The sequence below is a fragment of the Ranitomeya imitator genome, chromosome 3, assembly GCF_032444005.1.
Source record: "Ranitomeya imitator isolate aRanImi1 chromosome 3, aRanImi1.pri, whole genome shotgun sequence".
In the NCBI taxonomy this organism is placed as follows: domain Eukaryota; kingdom Metazoa; phylum Chordata; class Amphibia; order Anura; family Dendrobatidae; genus Ranitomeya; species Ranitomeya imitator.
Genome location: NC_091284.1, coordinates 1,677,994 through 1,705,569, shown reverse-complemented (window position 1 = coordinate 1,705,569; position 27,576 = coordinate 1,677,994). Strand labels below are relative to the sequence as shown.

General features: G+C 50.4%; 1 protein-coding gene across 2 annotated transcripts; it reads right to left on the bottom strand.

Annotated features, from left to right (window-relative positions):
- Positions 1-90: 90 nt before the first annotated feature.
- Positions 91-27,293, bottom strand: NDUFV3 (NADH:ubiquinone oxidoreductase subunit V3). Of its 2 annotated transcripts, none has more exons than XM_069760366.1 (4): positions 27,158-27,293; positions 17,193-17,247; positions 9,842-10,597; positions 91-298 (listed from the first exon to the last, which is right to left on the bottom strand). In XM_069760366.1, exons 1-4 carry the CDS (start codon positions 27,191-27,193, stop codon positions 129-131), a joined length of 1,017 nt encoding a protein of 338 aa, XP_069616467.1. In that variant the 5' UTR covers positions 27,194-27,293; the 3' UTR covers positions 91-128. The 2 variants fall into 2 exon arrangements, with proteins under 2 accessions (XP_069616467.1, XP_069616466.1); XM_069760365.1 differs by having other exon boundaries at positions 17,193-17,250; positions 27,158-27,287.
- Between the last annotated feature and the right edge of the window lie 283 nt (positions 27,294-27,576).

Below are 27,576 nucleotides of genomic sequence, written 5' to 3'. Positions count from 1 at the left end.
AAGTAATTATTCGATGGTATATTGGTAACAATGTTATGTTTGCTTTCTTATCAATATAAATGATCTGATTAAAAGACGGTCAAGCTAAAGCATTATATATACAGTTTATTTTTTTAAACAATCAGGTCTCAATGACGTGGTGAAGGACGACCCGATGACGGCTGCGGCAGACGAAGCTTCGCCAGCTCCACGTCCACATCTACAAAGGTGAAGGGTGTGTAGGAAAAATGCTGCAAATTCTGGTATTTTGTGTTATCAAATGGCTCCTTGGGGGCAGCACGAGGCTCCAGGGGTAAATCTGCAAAAGAAGACAGTGATTGTAAAAGGAAAGGCAGCAGAACACAAGGATGAAGAACTCAAGGAGATGTCAAAAACATAAGGTAAGTTGCTCCCCACCGTCTCTCCAGTGACTGCAATGAGATATAAAATGGCATCCAACATGGTTCACTCATCGCTACATTTTAATGGCACATGTAGCACTGAAAGCTATGTCATAAAGAAAATTAATGACCCCTTCTCAAAATCAACATTAATGGTCACGTAAATTACGGAGTCAAAACCCTGCAGAAATAGGGAGACAAGAAATGTCAATGACCTTCGAGATGAAGGGTAAGCATCCGACTGCCGCTAATTAACAGGTCCCTGTAATGGGGTCTTGTAGCGCATCATCGCTCAGGCAATGTTCCACCAGTGTGCAGTCATCATTGCACGTTAGATGCCACACAGCACTACCGTACCCTCACATTTCACACCGTGTCATGCACATAACCAGCTTTACAAAATTGGGGTAGAAGAGGGATATTACATAATGGTCCCTGTAATGGGGTCTTGTAGCGCATCATCGCTCGGCCAATGTCCCACCCTTGTGTATAGTCCTCATTGCACGTGATATTCCGCTCAGCACTACTTTACCCTCACATTTCACACCGTGTCATGCACATAACCAGCATTACAAGACTGGAGGAGAGCAGGGATACTACATACAGCTCCATGGAAATGTTTAGACTCCTCTGTTCATACAATGGTTTTTCTTTGACATTATTTGGAATGTAGAAATTATAGTTTTGCAACCTTCAGCCAGAAACTATAAAGGAACATATATGGAAAAAAGAAATGTGTGAAAAAGAACGAAAAATAAGTGCCAAGCCTCAGATATCTACAAAGTAGTCCCTTTTTACTCTGCTGGTGGCTTTACGCCCTCTTATCTTCTCTCATCTGGTTGTCTCTTTGGAATGGCTTCCAGCAGTTGTGAACCACCTCACTGGGATGGAGTTTGGTTGATTGTGACGGCCATAGCATCAGACTCAGCCGCTCTCCTTTTTGATCACACAGCTCTCTATATAGCCTGGACATGGGTTTTGGGTGTTTGTACTAAGCGAAGACCAGACGGATGGCGGTTGCTGCCGAACACTGTGGTTGCCGTGCTGGGTAGGTGTGCCTTGGAACAAACCATTAAGTGTGTTACCAGCAAAGCACACCCAGCATCATTACACCTCTCCTCCATGCTTCACACTGGCACCACATATGTGGAAACCATACGCTCAACTTTTCTGCATCTGACAAACATGGCGCCTGGTATAAAAAATCTCAAGACTCATAACAACTCAGTCCAGGTTTTCACTGATCTCATGTCCTGTCTTTGTGTTATACGTGTTTGCAGTCCTCAGTACTGAATTGGATGCAGAAATTCTACCAGAAATTGATTCTTGTAGTCTCCTCTGGAAGGCTGACACTGAGAGGTGTCTAGTACAAATCAGTCAGAAGGATCGTCTCTCCTGGGCATGGAGGTCATAGGACGTTGCATTAAATGATACCCCGATAGCTGTGATCTGATGTCTTCTTCCAGAGAAATCCACATTTTAATGTGTAAACGAGCTGTTTTTTTCTTTTCTTTGTGTATTTTTCACCTTAATGTTATATGTCAGTACAATATATGATTAATAAAACCATTTTTATTGAATTGATGCGTTGGTGATATATATATACTCTGTTCCCTTCTTTGTGTTGAAAGACTGCTTAGAAGGAACGGTCCTGCTGACAGATTTTTTTGTGTGTGTGCATCATTTATGAGGGCTGTTATCTAAGGTGCTGCTATTTTGCGGTTTCTGAGACTGGTAACTGAAGAATTCACCCTCTGCAATAAAGGTCTTCCTTTCCTGGGTCCTCACAAGAGCCAGTTTCATCATGGCAATTGTTTTCATGACTGCATTTGAGGTTCTAGCAATTTTCCAAACGGACCGACCTTCATGTCTTGCAGTAATGATGGAATTATTTTTCTCTTCGTTGTTTCTTGCATTATTCTGGGTTAGAATAGGTGTGGAATAAGCCCAGCACTTTACGGTGCTCTGCATCATAACTGGCTTTGCAAACACACTCGACAGCAGCAAAAATTTACTGAAGGCTGAGGAATCCATTACTTCATTTTTGATTAGGTCATCTGAGGAATTTGGAGACAAGTTAGCACCTTGATCTCTTTGCCATGTTCCTCAATTCATTTCTGATCGACTGTTACCCTGCTGATGGAGGCGCAGCAATTAGGGGATCCGATGCCATGAAGGGGGAATCGAACAACGCTCAGGCAGGTGTTACATCCACATGATGCCAGCAGAGGACTCATATAGCAGAATATCTTCCCTGAAGATCACTTGCCTACTATTATATGTTTTGATGGTGGAGAGAAGTCAATTTACTACTTTGAACCATTGGAAACTATGCAGCAAGAAGTGACACAATGCATGTCCTGACACCTTTCAGTCATAGCCACCTTGCTCCACATGTTCTGGTACCTTTTTGTCATAGCCACGGTGCTCCACATGTCCTGACGCCTTTCAGTCATCGCCACTGACTGAGTGATCTGCATGTCCTGGTACCTTTCTGTCATAGCCACGGTGCTCCGCATGTCCTGACGCCTTTCAGTCATAGCCACGGTGCTCCGCATGTCCTGATACCTTTCTGTCATAGCCACGGTGCTCCGCATGTCCTGACGCTTTTGTCATAGCCACGGTGCTCCGCATGTCCTTGTACCTTTCTGTCGTAGATACGACGCTCCACATGTCCTTGTACCTTTCTGTCATAGATACGACGCTCCACATGTCCTGGTACCTTTCTGTCATAGATACGACGCTCCACATGTCCTGGTACCTTTCTGTCATAGATACGACGCTCCGCATCTCCTGGTACCTTTCTGTCATAGATACGACGCTCCGCATGTCCTGGTACCTTTCTGTCGTAGATACGACGCTCCACATGTCCTTGTACCTTTCTGTCGTAGATACGACGCTCCACATGTCCTTGTACCTTTCTGTCGTAGATACGACGCTCCACATGTCCTTGTACCTTTCTGTCGTAGATACGACGCTCCACATGTCCTTGTACCTTTCTGTCGTAGATACGACGCTCCACATGTCCTTGTACCTTTCTGTCATAGATACGACGCTCCACATGTCCTGGTACCTTTCTGTCATAGATACGACGCTCCGCATGTCCTGGTACCTTTCTGTCATAGATACGACGCTCCGCATCTCCTGGTACCTTTCTGTCATAGATACGACGCTCCGCATGTCCTGGTACCTTTCTGTCGTAGATACGACGCTCCACATGTCCTTGTACCTTTCTGTCGTAGATACGACGCTCCACATGTCCTTGTACCTTTCTGTCGTAGATACGACGCTCCGCATGTCCTTGTACCTTTCTGTCGTAGATACGACGCTCCGCATGTCCTTGTACCTTTCTGTCATAGATACGACGCTCCGCATGTCCTGGTACCTTTCTGTCATAGATACGACGCTCCACATGTCCTGGTACCTTTCTGTCATAGATACGACGCTCCGCATCTCCTGGTACCTTTCTGTCATAGATACGACGCTCCGCATGTCCTGGTACCTTTCTGTCATAGATACGACGCTCCGCATGTCCTGGTACCTTTCTGTCATAGATACGACGCTCCGCATGTCCTTGTACCTTTCTGTCATAGATACGACGCTCCGCATGTCCTGTTACCTATCTGTCATAGATACGACGCTCCGCATGTCATGTTACTTATCTGTCATAGATACAACGCTCCGCATGTCCTGGTACCTTTCTGTCATAGATACGACGCTCCGCATGTCATGTTACTTATCTGTCACAGATACGACGCTCCGCATGTCCTTGTACCTTTCTGTCATAGATACAACGCTCCGCATGTCCTGGTACCTTTCTGTCATAGATACGACGCTCCGCATCTCCTGGTACCTTTCTGTCATAGATACGACGCTCCGCATGTCCTTGTACCTTTCTGTCATAGATACAACGCTCCGCATGTCCTGGTACCTTTCTGTCATAGATACGACGCTCCACATCTCCTGGTACCTTTCTGTCATAGATACGACGCTCCGCATGTCCTGGTACCTTTCTGTCATAGATACGACGCTCCGCATGTCCTGGTACCTTTCTGTCATAGATACGACGCTCCGTATGTCCTGGAACCTTTCTGTCATAGATACGACGCTCCGCATGTCCTGTTACCTTTCTGTCATAGATACGACGCTCCGCATCTCCTAGTACCTTTCTGTCATAGATACGACGCTCCGCATGTCCTGGTACCTTTCTGTCATAGATACGACGCTCCGCATGTCCTGGTACCTTTCTGTCATAGATACGACGCTCCGCATGTCCTGGAACCTTTCTGTCATAGATACGACGCTCCGCATGTCCTGGTACCTTTCTGTCATAGATACGACGCTCCGCATGTCCTAGTACCTTTCTGTCATAGATACGACGCTCCGCATGTCCTGGTACCTTTCTGTCATAGATACGACGCTCCGCATGTCCTGGTACCTTTCTGTCATAGATACGACGCTCCGCATGTCCTGGTACCTTTCTGTCATAGATACGACGCTCCGCATGTCCTGGAACCTTTCTGTCATAGATACGACGCTCCGCATGTCCTGGAACCTTTCTGTCATAGATACGACGCTCCGCATGTCCTGGTACCTTTCTGTCATAGATACGACGCTCCGCATGTCCTGGTACCTTTCTGTCATAGATACGACGCTCCGCATGTCCTGGTACCTTTCTGTCATAGATACGACGCTCCGCATGTCCTGGTACCTTTCTGTCATAGATACGACGCTCCGCATGTCCTGGTACCTTTCTGTCATAGATACGACGCTCCGCATGTCCTGGAACCTTTCTGTCATAGATACGACGCTCCGCATGTCCTTGTACCTTTCTGTCATAGATACGACGCTCCGCATGTCCTTGTACCTTTCTGTCATAGATACGACGCTCCGCATCTCCTTGTACCTTTCTGTCATAGATACGACGCTCCGCATGTCCTTGTACCTTTCTGTCATAGATACGACGCTCCGCATGTCCTGGAACCTTTCTGTCATAGATACGACGCTCCGCATGTCCTGGAACTTTTCTGTCATAGATACGACGCTCCGCATGTCCTTGTACCTTTCTGTCATAGATACGACGCTCCGCATGTCCTGGTACCTTTCTGTCATAGATACGACGCTCCGCATGTCCTGGTACCTTTCTGTCATAGATACGACGCTCCGCATGTCCTTGTACCTTTCTGTCATAGATACGACGCTCCGCATGTCCTTGTACCTTTCTGTCATAGATACGACGCTCCGCATGTCCTGGTACCTTTCTGTCATAGATACGACGCTCCGCATGTCCTTGTACCTTTCTGTCATAGATACGACGCTCCGCATGTCCTGGTACCTTTCTGTCATAGATACGACGCTCCGCATGTCCTTGTACCTTTCTGTCATAGATACAACGCTCCGCATGTCCTGGTACCTTTCTGTCATAGATACGACGCTCCGCATGTCCTTGTACCTTTCTGTCATAGATACGACGCTCCGCATATCCTGGTACCTTTCTGTCATAGATACGACGCTCCGCATGTCCTGGTACCTTTCTGTCATAGATACGACGCTCCGCATGTCCTGGTACCTTTCTGTCATAGATACGACGCTCCGCATGTCCTGGTACCTTTCTGTCACAGCCACGGTGCTCCGCATGTCCTTGTACCTGTCTGTCATAGATACGACGCTCCGCATGTCCTGTTACCTATCTGTCATAGATACGACGCTCCGCATGTCCTGGTACCTTTCGGTCATAGATACGACGCTCCGCATGTCCTGTTACTTATCTGTCAAAGATACAACGCTCCGCATGTCCTGGTACCTTTCTGTCATAGATACGACGCTCCGCATGTCCTGGTACCTTTCTGTCATAGATACGACGCTCCGCATCTCCTGGTACCTTTCTGTCATAGATACGACGCTCCGCATGTCCTGGTACCTTTCTGTCATAGATACGACGCTCCGCATGTCCTGGAACCTTTCTGTCATAGATACGACGCTCCGCATGTCCTGGTACCTTTCTGTCATAGATACGACGCTCCGCATGTCCTGGTACCTTTCTGTCATAGATACGACGCTCCGCATGTCCTGGTACCTTTCTGTCACAGCCACGGTGCTCCGCATGTCCTTGTACCTGTCTGTCATAGATACGACGCTCCGCATGTCCTTGTACCTTTCTGTCATAGATACGACGCTCCGCATGTCCTTGTACCTGTCTGTCATAGATGCGACGCTCCGCATGTCCTGTTACCTATCTGTCATAGATACGACGCTCCGCATGTCCTGGTACCTTTCTGTCATAGATACGACGCTCCGCATGTCCTGGTACCTTTCTGTCATAGATACGACGCTCCGCATGTCCTGTTACCTATCTGTCATAGATACGACGCTCCGCATCTCCTTGTACCTTTCTGTCATAGATACGACGCTCCACATGTCCTGGTACCTTTCTGTCATAGATACAACGCTCCGCATGTCCTGGAACCTTTCTGTCATAGATACGACGCTCCGCATGTCCTGGAACCTTTCTGTCATAGATACGACGCTCCGCATGTCCTGGTACCTTTCTGTCATAGATACGACGCTCCGCATGTCCTGGTACCTTTCTGTCGTAGATACGACGCTCCGCATGTCCTGGTACCTTTCTGTCATAGATACAACGCTCCGCATGTCCTGGAACCTTTCTGTCATAGATACGACGCTCCGCATCTCCTTGTACCTTTCTGTCATAGATACGACGCTCCGCATGTCCTGGTACCTTTCTGTCATAGATACGACGCTCCACATGTCCTGGTACCTTTCTGTCATAGATACGACGCTCCACATGTCCTGGTACCTTTCTGTCATAGATACGACGCTCCGCATGTCCTGTTACTTATCTGTCATAGATACGACGCTCCGCATGTCCTGGTACCTTTCTGTCATAGATACGACGCTCCACATGTCCTGGTACCTTTCTGTCATAGATACAACGCTCCGCATGTCCTGGTACCTTTCTGTCATAGATACGACGCTCCGCATGTCCTGGTACCTTTCTGTCATAGATACGACGCTCCACATGTCCTGGTACCTTTCTGTCATAGATACAACGCTCCGCATGTCCTGGTACCTTTCTGTCATAGATACAACGCTCCGCATGTCCTGGTACCTTTCTGTCATAGATACGACGCTCCGCATCTCCTAGTACCTTTCTGTCATAGATACGACGCTCCACATGTCCTGGTACCTTTCTGTTATAGATACGACGCTCCGCATGTCCTGGTACCTTTCTGTCATAGATACGACGCTCCACATCTCCTGGTACCTTTCTGTCATAGATACGACGCTCCGCATCTCCTTGTACCTTTCTGTCATAGATACGACGCTCCGCATGTCCTGGTACCTTTCTGTCATAGATACGACGCTCCGCATGTCCTGTTACTTATCTGTCATAGATACGACGCTCCGCATGTCCTGGTACCTATCTGTCATAGATACGACGCTCCGCATCTCCTTGTACCTTTCTGTCATAGATACGACGCTCCGCATGTCCTGGTACCTTTCTGTCATAGATACGACGCTCCACATGTCCTGGTACCTTTCTGTTATAGATACAACGCTCCGCATGTCCTGGTACCTTTCTGTCATAGATACAACGCTCCGCATGTCCTGGAACCTTTCTGTCATAGATACGACGCTCCGCATGTCCTGGAACCTTTCTGTCATAGATACAACGCTCCGCATGTCCTGGTACCTTTCTGTCATAGATACGACGCTCCACATGTCCTGGTACCTTTCTGTCATAGATACAACGCTCCGCATCTCCTTGTACCTTTCTGTCATAGATACGACGCTCCGCATGTCCTGGTACCTTTCTGTCATAGATACGACGCTCCGCATGTCCTGGAACCTTTCTGTCATAGATACGACGCTCCGCATCTCCTTGTACCTTTCTGTCATAGATACGACGCTCCGCATGTCCTGGTACCTTTCTGTCATAGATACGACGCTCCACATGTCCTGGTACCTTTCTGTCATAGATACGACGCTCCACATGTCCTGGTACCTTTCTGTCATAGATACGACGCTCCGCATGTCCTGTTACTTATCTGTCATAGATACGACGCTCCGCATGTCCTGGTACCTTTCTGTCATAGATACGACGCTCCGCATGTCCTGGAACCTTTCTGTCATAGATACGACGCTCCGCATGTCCTCGTACCTTTCTGTCATAGATACGACGCTCCGCATGTCCTGGAACCTTTCTGTCATAGATACGACGCTCCGCATGTCCTCGTACCTTTCTGTCATAGATACGACGCTCCGCATGTCCTGTTACTTATCTGTCATAGATACGATGCTCCGCATATCTATTATAGCTCCGGCACTAAACCTGTTCTATCATAGCCAGCAGTAAATTTAAGTTCAGTGACTTCTATGGGACTGGGGCTGCTAGCCGTCACTTGTACTCCAATAACCTTTTCACTTGTTGCCACTTATGAAAGATATTATCCCACAAGACCTGCCATCTACTGAAAACACCTCAGAAGATCCTCCGCCTTCTGGGAACATCCCACAAGACCTGCCATATATAGAGGGTAAACGCAGGACCTGCTGTTTCCGAGATGACCAAGGCTACTTTCACACTAGCGTCGGAATCTCCCCGTCGCAATGTGTCGGGGAGAGATTCCGACGCTAGCGTTTAACGCATTGCACAACGGAGGCAGCAGATGCATTTCTCCGGCGCATCCGCTGCCCCATTGTAAGGTGCGGGGAGGTGGGGGCGGAGTTGGCCGCGCATGCACGGTCGGAAAAAGCGGTCCGTCAGGAGCAAAAAACGTTACATGTAGCGTTTTTTGCTCCCGACGGTCCACAGAAGCACGACGCATCCGTCGCACGACAGATGCGACGTGTGGCAATCCGTCGCAATGCGTCGTCAATACAAGTCTATGGGGAAAAAACGCATCCTGCAAGCACTTTTGCAGGATGCGTTTTTTCTGCAAAACGACGCATTGTGGCGGATTGCAGTTAACGCTAGTGTGAAAGTAGCCTTAGTCATCACAATTTCGCCTTGAGACTGCGACCATCATGGACACTACATTATATACACTGTTGACTGGTGAAGCCCCTGGCTCTGTAATGTCAGATCACAGTGTCATTCAGAAACAGAGAAGCCACCACACTTCGCCTTACTACCATATACCGTCCTCAATGATCCTGTCATATCTCTGCAGGAGAAACATTAGCCCCTTATAAAAATGTCAAAAGAATATACAAGGAAGGATGTTAAGGGGAATATAAGCCATTGTTACACAGAGACGTAAGGAGCAAGCAATGAAGATCAGACAGGAGCCCCCCTCCAAGTATCTGTCCAGCAGGTTTGGAGCAGGAGCTGGGAACAAGATGCAGAGTCGATGGCATAGACATGGTGGACTGAGAAGTAAGCTTTTGGATAGGAGGTAGATGGCAGAAAACGAAGGGAAGAAGCAAAGTGTCCTCACATGGTTTCTGTAGCTCTGCGGTCTTCTCTGATACTGGAAGCTCCACTGATGATGTAGATGATAGGATGTGGGTCACACTGGAATCAGAAGCTGGTGTCTCTACTGTTTCTGAGGGCAGTACCTCAAATGTTGACGGTATCACGATATCCTCGGAATCAGCTCCTTCAGAAAGCCCTGACCGATCTACTGTCTTCACTTTGTCTGATGCAAGTATTGTCATCTTTGAGTGTAGGGGTGGGGCATGCAGAACCTTCTCTTTTACGGTTACCACTTGGGCAAAGTCTTGCATATCTTCAGCATTCTCCTTGCTCAACCCCGTTCTGACCTTTTGCTCTTGTGCCACTAGACACTCTTTCTCCAGACTTGTGGGACTAGGACTGTGGGAAGACGTCTGGGCAGATGGTGACCAATCCCTGAGTTCTCCACTGCTGTGTCCTTTATTCACGCGAGTGACCTTCCTAATCTCTTCTTCACTTTCGGAGTCAGAGCTGGAATCTGAGCTAGAATCAGAGCCAGAATCATCTTCTATGTGAGATGACCCATCCATGCACTGATCAGTGTGGCTTAAAATCTTCTGTTCAGACTGCATCTCTCTGTCTGACAGTCTACCCGACCTTCCCACTTCCAGCAGCGGAGCTGCCACTGGTCTGAGGGTGCCATTTCTATTCTCACCTGCATCTGATTTCTGGAAGTGAGAAGCTTTCACTGGAAATATGACCAGTGTCTTATTGTCTCCTGTGTGAAGTGAGCCCTTACCTAAGAAAAAGAGATATTCAGGGTCACAGAACAGTCACCGCAAGATACTTCAAGCTGCGAGCTCAATACTGCAAGCAAACATCTGAGAAAGACATGGTATTACTGGCCCACGGTGGGGGAAAATTATGAAAGCCCCCAGAGCCCTTCCCCTCCCAACTACCCAGCCCTCCACCTCCAAAACCAACTTCTCCACTATTACAGAAGATCGACTCTCCACTCTACTCTCAGGATCGCATCTCACCACCTGTGCACTTGACCCGATCCCTTCCCACTTCATCCCAAACCTCGCCACAGTCTTCATCCCAACCCTAACCCATCTCTTCAACCTATCACTAACAACTGGTGTTTTGCCCTCAAGCTTTAAACATGCCTCAATCACACCTATCCTCAAAAAGCCCTCTCTTGACCCATCCTCTGTATCTAGCTATCGCCCTATATCACTTCTCCCCTATGCCTCAAAACTACTGGAACAACACGTCCATCTTGAACTGTCCTCCCATCTATCTTCCTGCTCCCTTTTCGACCCCTTACAATCAGGCTTCCGGTCACACCACTCCACTGAAACTGCCCTAACTAAGGTCACCAATGAACTATTAACCATCAAGAGCAAGCGACACTACTCTATCCTCCTCCTCCTGGACCTGTCCTCTGCCTTTGACACAGTGGACCATTCCCTATTATTACAGACCCTCTCATCCCTTGGCATCACAAACTTGGCCCTATCCTGGATCTCGTCATACCTAACTGACCGAACATTCAGCGTCTCCCATTCACACACCACCTCCTCACCTCGCCCCCTATCTGTCGGAGTCCCGCAAGGTTCAGTTCTAGGGCCCCTGCTCTTCTCCATTTACACTTTTGGCCTGGGACAGCTCATAGAATCTCACGATTTTCAGTATCATCTCTATGCTGATGACACACAGATCTACATCTCTGGACCAGATATCACCTCCCTTCTAACCAGAATCCCTCAATGTCTGTCTGCTATTTCATCCTTCTTCTCCACTAGATTTCTAAAATTTAACATGGACAAACCAGAATTCATCATCTTTCCCCCCATCTCACGCGACCCCCCCCCAACGAACCTATCTATTACAGTAAACGGCTGCCCACTCTCCCCAGTCCCACAACCTCGCTGTCTTGGGGTAATCCTTGACACTGATCTCTCCTTCAAACCGCATATCCAAGCCCTTTCCACTTCCTGCCGCCTTCAACTCAAAAATATTTCACGGATCCGTACATTCCTAAACCAAGAATCTGCAAAAACCCTAGTCCATGCCCTCATCATCTCCCGCCTCGACTACTGTAACCTCCTGCTCTGTGGCCTCCCCTCGAACACTCTCGCACCCCTCCAATCTATTCTAAACTCAGCTGCCCGACTAATCCACCTGTCCGCCCGCTATTCCTCGGCCTCTCCACTCTGTCAATCCCTTCACTGGCTCCCCATTACCCAGAGACTACAGTACAAAACCCTAACCATGACATACAAAGCCATCCACAACCTGTCTCCTCCATACATCTGTGACCTCGTCTCCCGGTACTTTCCTGCACGCAACCTCCGATCCTCACAAGATCTCCTTCTCTACTCCCCTCTTATCTCCTCTTCCCACAATTGCATACAAAATTTCTCTCGCGCATCACCCCTACTCTGGAACTCTCTACCACAACACATCAGACTCTCACCTACCATCGAAACCCTCAAAAGAACCAGAAGACCCACCTCTTCCGACAAGCCTACAACCTGCAGTAACCACCGATTGACCAAACCACTGCACGACCAACTCTACCCTCACCTACTGTATCCTCACCCATCCCTTGTAGATTGTGAGCCCTCGCGGGCAGGGTCCTCTCTCCTCCTGTACCAGTTGTGTATTGTTCAAGATTATTGTACCTGTTTTTATTATGTATACCCCTCCTCACATGTAAAGCACCATGGAATAAATGGCGCTATAATAATAAATAATAATAATAATAAAGGGGGTTAAGTCCAGAGCCTGGCCATATATACAGTCAGATCCACATCATGCCACCACACATAGGAGGAATGATACATCAGAATATGACCCAGCTGATGCAGCCACAGAGATCGTTGCACGAGGGTGGTGATCCATTAAAACAACCTGCTGACCTTCCTGGGGCTTCACACTGTGTGTCGTAGATCAACTAGTAAAATGAATGAACATATCTCCAGAGAGAGCACGTATCACCGTCACATTTAACATATGGGATTAATTATAACTAGGGAAGTTAGATAAGAACCAAAACTTCAACCTCCACTGAAGTAGGAAGTCCTGCCATGAACAGGTAATTACAGTAGGGAATCTGTTGAGAGCCAGGCACCAAGAATTGGATTCCTATACGCAGAGATAAAGTACGCTTCCTGTGTTCCAAGGTATCTTTGGAGCCAGTCATGAATATTGTGAATAAACAATTATGAGCCCAGCCTGGATGGATCATGGTAGCATATAGTCCATAGGTGATGGATGGAACCTACAGGGCCGGTATACCTGGCATAGAAGACAAATATAAAAATACAAATTGCAGCACCAACAAATATTAAATATAAAAAAATGTATTAACATATCATTAAAACAGCATGTCAAAAGATGAAGGGAAGAAAAACCTTTCTTCCCTCCATCTTTTTGGTTTTCTTGATATGCTGATTTAATTATGTTAATACCCTTTTTATATTTTATTTTTCTGTTGGTGCTGCAATTTTTCCTTTGCATTTTGATGGAATATTGGTGTTTGCATCGATCCAATATTTATGGGAGATACATTTTTGGCGTTGTGAGGAACTGACAAACATAAACCACTCACATCATGGTAAGGTCAGATTAACATCTCCAACTTAATGTCGGACAGATGGATGATGCTATCCATGCCATGTTTCATTTCCATAGAAAGGTAAAATCGTGATCGGAAGCATGACAACAATTTCTCCTGCCTGGAACCTCCAGGGGTGGAGATATCTTGAAACATGTGAATTTCTTATTCTTCTAAAGACCTAGCACATCCAACGACCAGCTCCCATATGAGCTCACCTGATGGAGGTATGTGGGTGTAACCTTGAGTTAATAGAATCAAAGTTTGGGTTTTTGTCATTTGTCAGTTCTGGAAAACACAGTGCTTCGTGGTTCTGTCCATTGCTCTAAGGAGTTCTTCCCTCCACTAAGCTCTGAGCCATTTCTATAACACAGATTTAGTATTTTCTTTAATTATCCCTTTTATCCCATGTAATTGTATATACCATATTGTTTTGCTCCCATTTTGGAACCTCTTTTGCATATTTTTCTAAACACTGCCTACTTTTCAGAATTAAATATTTAAAATAGCTTGCTTCATTCCACTTGCTCTATAAACTGCACCCCTGATGCCATACGCTATAATATGTCAGGTGTCCAATCGGCCTGTATAAACGATTGGTGGTGGCAGTTTTTCGTGGGTTATTTGGAAGCCTGGCAGTGACCAAACCAGAGTGATCCATTTCACATGTTTATTTCTGTTAATGTTGATGATTAAGGCTTACAGCCAATGAAAACACAAAAGTCATTATCCCAGTAAATTAGAATACTTTATAACACCAGTTTGAAAAATGATTGTAAAATCCGAAATGTTCCCTACTGAATTGTATGTTCAGTAAATGCACTCAATACTTGGTCGCGGCTCCTTTTGCATCACTTAATGCATCAATGCGGCGTGGCATAGAGGCAATCAGCCTGTGGCTGCTGAGGGGTTATAGAAGCCCAGGTTGCTTTGATAGTAGCCTTCAGCTCGTCTGCATTGTTGGGTATGGTGTTTCATCTTCCTCTTGACAATACTCCATAGATTCTCTATGGGGTTAAAGTCAGGCGAGTTTGCTGCCAATCAAGCCCAGTGATACTGTTGTTTTTACACCAGGTATTGTTACTTTTGACAGTGTGGACAGGGGCCAAGTCTTGCTGGAGAATGAAATTTCCATCTCCAAAAAGCTTGTCGGCAGAGGGAAGCATGAAGTGCTGTCACGACCCACAAGGGTCGGAGCAGCGGACGGCACAACACCAACAACGAGAATGGAAAAAGGGGGAGGAAGGTCCTAACAATAGGAGGCGCCCCATCCCTCATTCCCTAACACAGCTTGTGCCTATGCAGGTTCTTCCACCCCGCCACCGTCATGTGCCTAGTCCCTAACTGTCACCTCAGTATACCATGGCTAGTGCACTCGCTGGCAAGGACGCTAGGCTCACCACTGCAGTTGGTGTAAACACAGGTGGTAGTGACAAGCACGAGACAATGAAAGGGAATAAGAAAACTCAGCTTTCAAGCTTCTGCTGCAAGTTTCACACAGCAGAGGATATGGAACCAGGACCTCAAGCATCTGACACACTGCTGACACCAGAGAGCTTCCAACTCATCGGCTGGTCTCCAGAGAAAAACTATCACCAACAGTCAGCTGATGCGTCAGGTGACTAAACGATGGTGGGAGTGGTCACCATCCACATTAGCTGTCCAGAAACACTGCAGCTGCCAGCAAGGAAACTAACATTAACCCTTGCTGGCATGAAAGGAAAAAAAAGCTTCATTTAAATTATAGGGGAAACAGCTGCCACAAATCCAAAAATGCACCATGATAAGTGCTCTAAAATGTCCTGGTAGACAGCTGCGCTGACTTTGGCCTTGATAAAACCCAGTGTGGACCTACACCAGCAGATGACATTGCTCCCCAAACCATCACTGATTGTGGAGACTTCACACCAGACCTCCAGCAGCTTGGATTGTGGCCTCTCCACTCTTCCTTCAGACTCTGGGACCTTCATTTCCAAATGAAATGCAAAATTTACTTTCATCTGAAAACATCACCTTGGACCACTGACAACAGTCCGGTTCTTTTTCTCCTTGGCCCAGGTGAGACACTTCTGGCGATGTCTATTGGTCATGAGTGGCCGGACACAAGGATTGTGACACTTGTAGCCCATGTCCTGGACACGTCTGTGTGTGGCGGCTCTTGAAGCAATGACTCCAGCAGCAGTCGACTCCTTGTGAATCTCCCCCACATTACTGAATGGCCTTTTCTTAACAATCCTTTCCAGGCTGCGGTTATCCCGGTTGCTTGTGCACCTTTTCCTGCCACACTTTTTCCTTCCACTTTCCATTAATATGCTTGGATACAGCACTGTGTGAACAGCCGGCTTCTTTAGCAATGACCTTTTGTGGCTTCCCCTCCTTGTGGAGTGTGTCAGTGACGCCTTCTGGACATCTGTCAGGTCAGCAGTCTTCCCCATGATTGTGGAGCTACTGAAACAGACTAAGGCACCTTTGTAAATGCTTAGGAGCCTTTACAGGTGTTTTGTTATTTTTTCTAATTTACTAAGATAATGACTTTTGGGTTTTCATTAGCTGTAAGCCATAATCATTAACAGAAATAATCACGTGAAATAGATCACTGTGTGTAATGACTCTATATATGAGTTTTACTTTTTGTATTGAAGAACTGAAATAAATTCACTTTTTGATGATATTCTAATTTTGTGAGAAGCACTTTTATATAAATTCCAGGAGTTCACGTTCACGGAGAGCTCTCAAATATCCGGCCTAGTAATGAAAGCACTGTGGCCTCATCAGCCAATTGTAGAATTGTCTTGACGATTGGAGGCGGCGGGGTGCCGATTCGTGAACATTGGGCAACGGCAGGGAGATATCTACGGGGTCTGCAGGCTGTTCCCCGACACCACGCGTGGCTATTCATGTAGGGTCCACGCACAACCATTCAAGCAACATGGAAAGAATGATGAGGATGTGGGTCCACACCATACTGTAAGTCAGGCCATAGGTCCCAGCCTGGAAAGGTGGTCTAGCCGTGGCTGATAGGGTTCATTTTTGCAGGACTTTTAAATGGTGACATTTTGGGTCTATACAATGTAAATATAACATTTTCATTTTTTGTGGTGGACAGGGTGGAAAAAAGAACAAACAGCAATTCCACCTTTCGGTGACCTGTGCTTCCAGTGTTCACCAGCAGGTAACGGTGACAATTTAATTATCCTCACCTTTACGACTATAACATTTTTATTGGTTTTTTTTTTTTAAAGATAATTTAATTTAGTTTTATGTTTCTGAGTTCAAGGGTGCGGGATATTAGTACTTTCATGCCGGTGAGGGCAGGATTTTGAGTGCATCGCCTATGCTCTTGGTGCAGTTTTGGGGTGCACAGGTCGTACGAATCATTATGGCCACAGTAATAAGAATTATGTACACTTTAATGACACCGAAGGATTTCACGGTTATAATATGGCGAGTCACTTTGTGCGTGCAACATACTACTATGTGCAGTGGAGGGGATCACGGCTGTGCACGATCAGACATGACTGCATAGAAACAGCGCCCCCAAGGTTCTGTGCCGAGTGCCGGGGCTGAGGACTACATGGCGCCCGTCACGTCTGCTACGTGAAGTGTCAGTACACAACCTCATTCACTCAGCACCCCAAGAAGGCTAGGCTCTCTGTTATTAGGGTCTCCTCCTGAAAGAAACAGACTGCAGAAAATCCTGCCCTGAAGGAAAGCCATGAGCAGCCACTGTAGGCAGATGTACGGGTGCTGGGGTACGAGGACTTCTCACCTCCACTCTCCCCCCGGACAGGGGTCACACCGATCCTCGGGAGCAGAAGCAGCACCTGCTGGACAGATGGACATACAGTCACTACTCTCAGAAACGTTAACAGTCCACACGCTCCTGGGAAATGTTAGATTGTGGCCATGTAAAACAATCCTACAAGAAGAACCATCTCGGGACTTTTCCCTTTCATGTTGCCCATAATTTGTACAAATCTACTGAGGAACAAAATGAAATGTTATCGGGTGATAAAAGAAAAATAACTAAAATAATGCTGCTGCATAAATCTGCATACCCTTACACTAATGCATGGCTGCAGTCCCCTGTGCGTTTCAGGCAGCGGTCAGTCTTTTTGGGTCGGGATCTAGAATTGGTGATCGTTGCCGGCTCCTCACCTCTGTCATCTCCTGTATACAGCGCCCTCCTCAGGCCACCACAGATTGCCCCTTGGGTTCAGGTCTGGGTTCAGCTGCTCCAGAACTTCCATCTTCTTCTGGTGAAGCCGTTCTCTTGGCGACACTTTGAAGAGTTATCTGCTGAGAGGTGAAATTCCTCCTCATCTTCAGGTTTATTTTTAGCAGAGGCCGAGGGGTCGCATGTAAAATTGACTAATAATGGAACTGGTCATAATTCCGACTGAAGAAAAGGTTGGGAGTCCGTCCTCCAGGATGAACTCGTCCGTAGACATACACAACATCTAAAAATACATATCGAAAACATCTTCCACGCTTCTGAACCTAGATTAAACAATTTCATTCCGAAACGAGAAAGAAAACGTTCTGATAGGTAATTCTAAGTGCTGCCTGTGCACGTCTTGGAGGACAGAGTGCCGACCTTTTCTGGTAATTCTAAGTGCTGCCTGTGCACGTCTTGGAGGACGGAGTGCCGACCTTTTCTGGTAATTCTAAGTGCTGCCTGTGCACGTCTTGGAGGACGGAGTGCCGACCTTTTCTGGTAATTCTACGTGCTGCCTGTGCACGTCTTGGAGGACGGAGTGCCGACCTTTTCTGGTAATTCTACGTGCTGCCTGTGCACGTCTTGGAGGACGGAGTGCCGACCTTTTCTGGTAATTCTACGTGCTGCCTGTGCACGTCTTGGAGGACGGAGTGCCGACCTTTTCTGGTAATTCTAAGTGCTGCCTGTGCACGTCTTGGAGGACGGAGTGCCGACCTTTTCTTCAGGGCTGTTCAGACTGTCGAGTATGAATGTTAATGATGCAGGTGTGGTGTAAAGCCCCAGCTGCTGAAAAACAGCCCCAAAGCACACAGCTGCCTCCTCCATTCCTTCCCGCGGGGATGGAGATCTTCTGGTGATGCTTGGTGTTGGGTTTGTGCCCACAAAGTTACCCCTCGGTTTCATTAGACAGAACATGTTTCCTTCTTTTGGCCGACACGATGTCGATTTTGACAAAACAAATCCGGGCCTGGATGTTCTACTTTCTAAGAAAAGGCTTCTGTCTTCTTGCCCCCCCTCCAGGATGGACATATGAAGAATACAGGAGATTAATACGGGACACAACCAGCGCTGGCCACAAATTCCTGCAGCTCCTTTAATGTTGCTGCCGCCTCATCACAGCATCTATTGTGATTGTCCTCTTGTCTTTTGTTCATTTTGGGGGACGTCCAGATCTAGGTAAACTCACTGTACTGATAAATGTAAGCCCGTTCTTAATGGCGTCTTCAGTGTCCTTGGTAGATTTGATGCCTTGGAAATGTTTTCATACCTTCTCCTAACTGATAACTTTCCATAATGAGATACTTTTTTCATATTGCAGTGACACAGTAAAGTATGTGCCCCACACATCCACCTTCGGGGGGTTTCTGTGTCCCCACGCACATCCATAGACATTAATATGGAGTCGTCCCACTACAGGTATAACGGCTCCCGCTCTTCTGGGAAGGATTTCCACAAGATCTGTGTCTGTGGGGATTTTTGCCCCTTTATCCAGAAGAGCATTTGTGGGGTCTGTCAGTAACATGAGATATTTGACTGTCTATGATCACACACACTGAGCTCTGCTACGTCCCTTAAAGCTGGGCACAGACACGCTGCGGGCCATTCCGACCTCCCCTCGTCTCTCTCTGCCTGCTGCCTATGTGTATAATTCAAAACCCTCACTAGAATCACTGAAGAAGTTTTATGGCTGTATGTTGCAAATACCAGTCTCCCTACACAACCCATTCCCTCCTGCCAATCAATACCAGCCAAAACTGGTATAGCCACTTCCAAACTGTATCTTTGTTCTATTCTCTTTGTTCAAACGAATCTCTTTGCTCTATTAAAGGGATATATAGGGGCACCGATCCAGGCTAGGGATATAAGAATTATATATTCCGGATGTCCATTGATAGATCTATCACTCACTGAAAGCGCTAGCAGCTAAACGCAATGAGGGCAAAGTGCAGATTTCTCAGTAAGCGGTTCAGGTAATTGCTCCGGGTTTACACTTAAAAGAATCCCCATGATGTGGTGCACCTCGCGAGCCGGGTGTATTTCGTATACGAGATTCCTACAGCGAGCTAGGCATAAAAATAGTTTTAGGTAGCAAAAGAAAAAAGCAGGATGCACTCACCAATCTTCAAAGTAGCAAATTTTATTGAGTCTTCACAATTAAAACTTCATGGCCGGGGGAGAAGAAAAGGAGCTCGTGCGAGCAGGGGAGACGACGGCCGTTTTGCGCGGTCCTTGCGCTTCAACGGGTCTGCATGAGTGAGGGCAGAGTGGTGGATGGGATATGGTCGCCAATAAGCCCACCCCCAACATGAACCCACCCACACACCTACAACCTCACTCACACAATAAACAATTGTGAGATATCCTACAGTCGGTATTTTAAGCATTATGCAAAAAAGATTTTTTTATGCAAAAAAGATTTTTTTTATATAAATATATGCAACACAATAACTATTATATAAAAAAATCTTTTTTGCATAAAAAAATCTTTTCTGCATAATGCTTAAAATACCGACTGTAGGATATCTCACAATTGTTTATATCGCTGCTGTTTTTTGTAAAAAACTATTCTTCTTTCCCTAAACATAATTTATGTGGATTAATATTATATAACTTATCTTGTTTTTATTCAGGCTGCACTCAGATGTCACCCGAGTGCATGTTTTTAGTTTGTATTTCTTGACATGAGTGAGGTTGTAGGTGTGTGGGTGGGTTCATGTTGGGGGTGGGCTTATTGGCCACCATATCCCATCCACCACTCTGCCCTCACTCATGCAGACCCGTTGAAGCGCAAGGACCGCGCGAAACGGCCGTCGTCTCCCCTGCTCGCACGAGCTCCTTTTCTTCTCCCCCGGCCATGAAGTTTTAATTGTGAAGACTCAATAAAATTTGCTACTTTGAAGATTGGTGAGTGCATCCTGCTTTTTTCTTTTGCTACCAGGGACACATATGTTATTTCATGGTTTTGCACCCGATATCTTTTTTGCCATGGCTGTTGCTGACATGATATAGCTTTTTAGTACCGGCTTTCCTGAAGATTATGGATTTAGTTGGGGCAGTGCCGTCCATATGCTATTTTTTCTCTTTTATTCGTTTTTGATAAAAATAGTTTCCCTAAGTCTAAGTAAAGGGGAGGTTTCAGGCCCTAAGTGATGTCACCACAGGTGGAGTGCCTCGGTCTAAGGCTAGGAAATATTTGTGTGAAGCAGGAGGCTTCAGTGTCTTTTGTCTGGGGTCTAGCTGCTCTACAGATGTGACATGCATCTCCTGAGCACATGGGCAACCAGGAGGGGAAATGACCTGAACAACCTGTAAGTGTTCTTTTCAATGTTAATCCAGGTTATACACTGGGAGAGGGGGGGCAGGTTATACACTGGTGGGAGGGGCAGGTTATACACTGGGGGAGGGGCAGGTTATACACTGGGGGAGGGGCAGGTTATACACTGGGAGAGGGGGGGCAGGTTATACACTGGTGGGAGGGGCAGGTTATACACTGGGGGAGGGGCAGGTTATACACTGGGGGAGGGGCAGGTTATACACTGGGGGAGGGGCAGGTTATACACTGGGGGAGGGGCAGGTTATACACTGGGAGAGGGGGGGCAGGTTATACACTGGGGGAGGGGCAGGTTATACACTGGGGGAGGGGCAGGTTATACACTGGGGGAGGGGCAGGTTATACACTGGGAGAGGGGGGGCAGGTTATACACTGGTGGGAGGGGCAGGTTATACACTGGTGGGAGGGGCAGGTTATACACTGGGGGAGGGGCAGGTTATACACTGGGGGAGGGGCAGGTTATACACTGGGGGAGGGGCAGGTTACACACTGGGGGAGGGGCAGGTTACACACTGGGGGAGGGGGGGCAGGTTACACACTGGTGGGAGGGGCAGGTTACACACTCGGGGGAGGGGCAGGTTATACACTGGGGGAGGGGCAGGTTACACACTCGGGGGAGGGGCAGGTTATACACTGGGGGAGGGGCAGGTTATACACTGGGGGAGGGGGGGCAGGTTATACACTGGGGGAGGGGGGGCAGGTTATACACTGGTGGGAGGGGCAGGTTACACACTCGGGGAGGGGCAGGTTATACACTGGGGGGGCAAGTTATACACTGGGGGAGGGGGGGCAGGTTATACACTGGTGGGAGGGGCAGGTTACACACTCGGGGGAGGGGCAGGTTATACACTGGGGGAGGGGCAGGTTATACACTGGGGGAGGGGGGGCAGGTTATACACTGGTGGGAGAGTCAGATTATACACTGGGGGAGGGGCAGGTTATACACTGGGGGAGGGGGGGCAGGTTATACACTGGGAGAGGGGGGTCAGGTTATACACTGGTGGGAGGGGCAGGTTATACACTGGGGGGGCAGGTTATACACTGGGGGAGGGGGGGCAGGTTATACACTGGTGGGAGAGTCAGATTATACACTGGGGGAGGGGCAGGTTATACACTGGGGGAGGGGGGCAGGTTATACACTGGTGGGAGGGGCAGGTTATACACTGGGGGGAGGGGCAGGTTATACACTGGGGAGGGGGGCAGGTTATACACTGGGGAGGGGGGCAGGTTATACACTGGGGGAGGGGGGCAGGTTATACACTGGGGGAGGGGGGCAGGTTATACACTGGGGAGGGGGGCAGGTTATACACTGGGGGAGGGGGGCAGGTTATACACTGGGGGAGGGGGGCAGGTTATACACTGGGGGAGGGGGGCAGGTTATACACTGGGGAGGGGGGCAGGTTATACACTGGGGGAGGGGGGCAGGTTATACACTGGGGGAGGGGGGCAGGTTATACACTGGGGGAGGGGGGCAGGTTATACACTGGGGGAGGGGGGCAGGTTATACACTGGGGGAGGGGGGCAGGTTATACACTGGGGGAGGGGGGCAGGTTATACACTGGGGGAGGGGGGCAGGTTATACACTGGGGGAGGGGGGCAGGTTATACACTGGGGGAGGGGGGCAGGTTATACACTGGGGGAGGGGGGCAGGTTATACACTGGGGGAGGGGGGCAGGTTATACACTGGGGGAGGGGGGCAGGTTATACACTGGGGGAGGGGGGCAGGTTATACACTGGGGAGGGGGGCAGGTTATACACTGGGGGAGGGGGGCAGGTTATACACTGGGGAGGGGGGCAGGTTATACACTGGGGGAGGGGGGCAGGTTATACACTGGGGGAGGGGGGCAGGTTATACACTGGGGAGGGGGGCAGGTTATACACTGGGGGAGGGGGGCAGGTTATACACTGGGGAGGGGGGCAGGTTATACACTGGGGAGGGGCAGGTTATACACTGGGGGAGGGGGGCAGGTTATACACTGGGGGAGGGGGGCAGGTTATACACTGGGGGAGGGGGGCAGGTTATACACTGGGGAGGGGGGCAGGTTATACACTGGGGGAGGGGGGCAGGTTATACACTGGGGGAGGGGGGCAGGTTATACACTGGGGGAGGGGGGCAGGTTATACACTGGGGAGGGGGGCAGGTTATACACTGGGGGAGGGGGGCAGGTTATACACTGGGGGAGGGGGGCAGGTTATACACTGGGGAGGGGGGCAGGTTATACACTGGGGAGGGGGGCAGGTTATACACTGGGGAGGGGGGCAGGTTATACACTGGGGGAGGGGGGCAGGTTATACACTGGGGGAGGGGGGCAGGTTATACACTGGGGAGGGGGGCAGGTTATACACTGGGGGAGGGGGGCAGGTTATACACTGGGGGAGGGGGGCAGGTTATACACTGGGGGAGGGGGGCAGGTTATACACTGGGGGAGGGGGGCAGGTTATACACTGGGGGAGGGGGGCAGGTTATACACTGGGGGAGGGGGGCAGGTTATACACTGGGGGAGGGGGGCAGGTTATACACTGGGGGAGGGGGGCAGGTTATACACTGAGGGAGGGGGGCAGGTTATACACTGGGGGAGGGGGGCAGGTTAAACACTGGGGGAGGGGCAGGTTATACACTGGGGGAGGGGGGCAGGTTATACACTGGGGAGGGGGGCAGGTTATACACTGGGGGAGGGGGCAGGTTATACACTGGGGGAGGGGGGCAGGTTATACACTGGGGGAGGGGGGCAGGTTATACACTGGGGGAGGGGGGCAGGTTATACACTGGGGGAGGGGGGCAGGTTATACACTGGGGGAGGGGGGCAGGTTATACACTGGGGGAGGGGGGCAGGTTATACACTGGGGGAGGGGGGCAGGTTATACACTGGGGAGGGGGGCAGGTTATACACTGGGGGAGGGGGCAGGTTATACACTGGGGGAGGGGGGCAGGTTATACACTGGGGAGGGGGGCAGGTTATACACTGGGGGAGGGGCAGGTTATACACTGGGGGAGGGGGGCAGGTTATACACTGGGGGAGGGGGGCAGGTTATACACTGGGGAGGGGGGCAGGTTATACACTGGGGGAGGGGGGCAGGTTATACACTGGGGGAGGAGCAGGTTATACACTGGGGGAGGGGGGCAGGTTATACACTGGGGGAGGGGGGCAGGTTATACACTGGGGGAGGGGGGCAGGTTATACACTGGGGGAGGGGGGCAGGTTATACACTGGGGGAGGGGGGCAGGTTATACACTGGGGAGGGGGGCAGGTTATACACTGGGGGAGGGGGGCAGGTTATACACTGGGGGAGGGGGGCAGGTTATACACTGGGGGAGGGGCGGGGGCAGGTTATACACTGGGGGAGGGGGGCAGGTTATACACTGGGGGAGGGGGGCAGGTTATACACTGGGGGAGGGGGGCAGGTTATACACTGGGGGAGGGGCAGGTTATACACTGGGGGAGGGGGGCAGGTTATACACTGGGGGAGGGGGGCAGGTTATACACTGGGGGAGGGGGGCAGGTTATACACTGGGGGAGGGGGGCAGGTTATACACTGGGGGAGGGGGCAGGTTATACACTGGGGGAGGGGCAGGTTATACACTGGGGGAGGGGGGCAGGTTATACACTGGGGAGGGGGGCAGGTTATACACTGGGGGAGGGGGCAGGTTATACACTGGGGGAGGGGGGCAGGTTATACACTGGGGGAGGGGGGCAGGTTATACACTGGGGGAGGGGGGCAGGTTATACACTGGGGGAGGGGGCAGGTTATACACTGGGGGAGGGGGGCAGGTTATACACTGGGGGAGGGGGGCAGGTTATACACTGGGGGAGGGGCAGGTTATACACTGGGGGAGGGGGGCAGGTTATACACTGGGGGAGGGGGGCAGGTTATACACTGGGGGAGGGGGGCAGGTTATACACTGGGGGAGGGGCAGGTTATACACTGGGGGAGGGGGGCAGGTTATACACTGGGGGAGGGGGGCAGGTTATACACTGGGGGAGGGGCAGGTTATACACTGGGGGAGGGGCAGGTTATACACTGGGGGAGGGGCAGGTTATACACTGGGGGAGGGGGGCAGGTTATACACTGGGGGAGGGGCAGGTTATACACTGGGGGAGGGGGCAGGTTATACACTGGGGGAGGGGGCAGGTTATACACTGGGGGAGGGGCAGGTTATACACTGGGGGAGGGGGGCAGGTTATACACTGGGGGAGGGGGGCAGGTTATACACTGGGGGAGGGGCAGGTTATACACTGGGGGAGGGGCAGGTTATACACTGGGGGAGGGGGGCAGGTTATACACTGGGGGAGGGGGGCAGGTTATACACTGGGGGAGGGGCAGGTTATACACTGGGGGAGGGGGCAGGTTATACACTGGGGGAGGGGCAGGTTATACACTGGGGGAGGGGGCAGGTTATACACTGGGGGAGGGGGCAGGTTATACACTGGGGGAGGGGGGCAGGTTATACACTGGGGGAGGGGGGCAGGTTATACACTGGGGGAGGGGGCAGGTTATACACTGGGGGAGGGGGCAGGTTATACACTGGGGGAGGGGCAGGTTATACACTGGGGGAGGGGGCAGGTTATACACTGGGGGAGGGGGCAGGTTATACACTGGGGGAGGGGGCAGGTTATACACTGGGGAGGGGGGCAGGTTATACACTGGGGGAGGGGGGCAGGTTATACACTGGGGGAGGGGGCAGGTTATACACTGGGGGAGGGGGCAGGTTATACACTGGGGGAGGGGGGCAGGTTATACACTGGGGGAGGGGGCAGGTTATACACTGGGGGAGGGGGCAGGTTATACACTGGGGGAGGGGGCAGGTTATACACTGGGGGAGGGGGCAGGTTATACACTGGGGGAGGGGCAGGTTATACACTGGGGGAGGGGGCAGGTTATACACTGGGGGAGGGGGGCAGGTTATACACTGGGGGAGGGGGCAGGTTATACACTGGGGGAGGGGCAGGTTATACACTGGGGGAGGGGCAGGTTATACACTGGGGGAGGGGGCAGGTTATACACTGGGGGAGGGGGCAGGTTATACACTGGGGGAGGGGGGCAGGTTATACACTGGGGGAGGGGGCAGGTTATACACTGGGGGAGGGGGCAGGTTATACACTGGGGGAGGGGGGCAGGTTATACACTGGGGGAGGGGCAGGTTATACACTGGGGGAGGGGGCAGGTTATACACTGGGGGAGGGGCAGGTTATACACTGGGGGAGGGGGGCAGGTTATACACTGGGGGAGGGGGGCAGGTTATACACTGGGGGAGGGGCAGGTTATACACTGGGGGAGGGGCAGGTTATACACTGGGGGAGGGGCAGGTTATACACTGGGGGAGGGGGGCAGGTTATACACTGGGGGAGGGGGGCAGGTTATACACTGGGGGAGGGGGCAGGTTATACACTGGGGGAGGGGCAGGTTATACACTGGGGGAGGGGGCAGGTTATACACTGGGGGAGGGGGCAGGTTATACACTGGGGGAGGGGCAGGTTATACACTGGGGGAGGGGCAGGTTATACACTGGGGGAGGGGGCAGGTTATACACTGGGGGAGGGGGCAGGTTATACACTGGGGGAGGGGGGCAGGTTATACACTGGGGGAGGGGCAGGTTATACACTGGGGGAGGGGGGCAGGTTATACACTGGGGGAGGGGGCAGGTTATACACTGGGGGAGGGGCAGGTTATACACTGGGGGAGGGCAGGTTATACACTGGGGGAGGGGGGCAGGTTATACACTGGGGGAGGGGGGCAGGTTATACACTGGGGGAGGGGGCAGGTTATACACTGGGGGAGGGGCAGGTTATACACTGGGGGAGGGGCAGGTTATACACTGGGGGAGGGGCAGGTTATACACTGGGGGAGGGGGCAGGTTATACACTGGGGGAGGGGCAGGTTATACACTGGGGGAGGGGGGCAGGTTATACACTGGGGGAGGGGGGCAGGTTATACACTGGGGGAGGGGGCAGGTTATACACTGGGGGAGGGGGCAGGTTATACACTGGGGGAGGGGCAGGTTATACACTGGGGGAGGGGCAGGTTATACACTGGGGGAGGGGGCAGGTTATACACTGGGGGAGGGGGGCAGGTTATACACTGGGGAGGGGGGCAGGTTATACACTGGGGAGGGGGGCAGGTTATACACTGGGGAGGGGGGCAGGTTATACAGGAGGGTCAGACGCTATAAGGAGCCGTCCTCTACCTGCAGTCTCCGCACGGATCTCAGCGCAGCCGCCATTCTCTTCTCACTATCACAGGACTCCAGGAGGTCACACTCCCCTCACTCCGCCCACCACATCCCGAGCTCCTCTAGTACAGCGGCGGCCATGTTCCCGGAGTTCTTCCGTACAGCGGCGGCCATGTTCCCGGAGTTCTTCCGTACAGCGGCGGCCATGTTCCCGGAGTTCTTCCGTACAGCGGCGGCCATGTTCCCGGAGTTCTTCCGTACAGCGGCGGCCATGTTCCGGAGTTCTTCCGTACAGCGGCGGCCATGTTCCGGAAACCTCCCAGATCACACACGCTCTGCAGCCGGCGCCTCCCGATGATGTCATAAGCGCCAGACGCGTCTCTCACGTGTGTGCTCAGCAGCTGTGACAGAGGGGATCTTGTAGGAAAGAAACC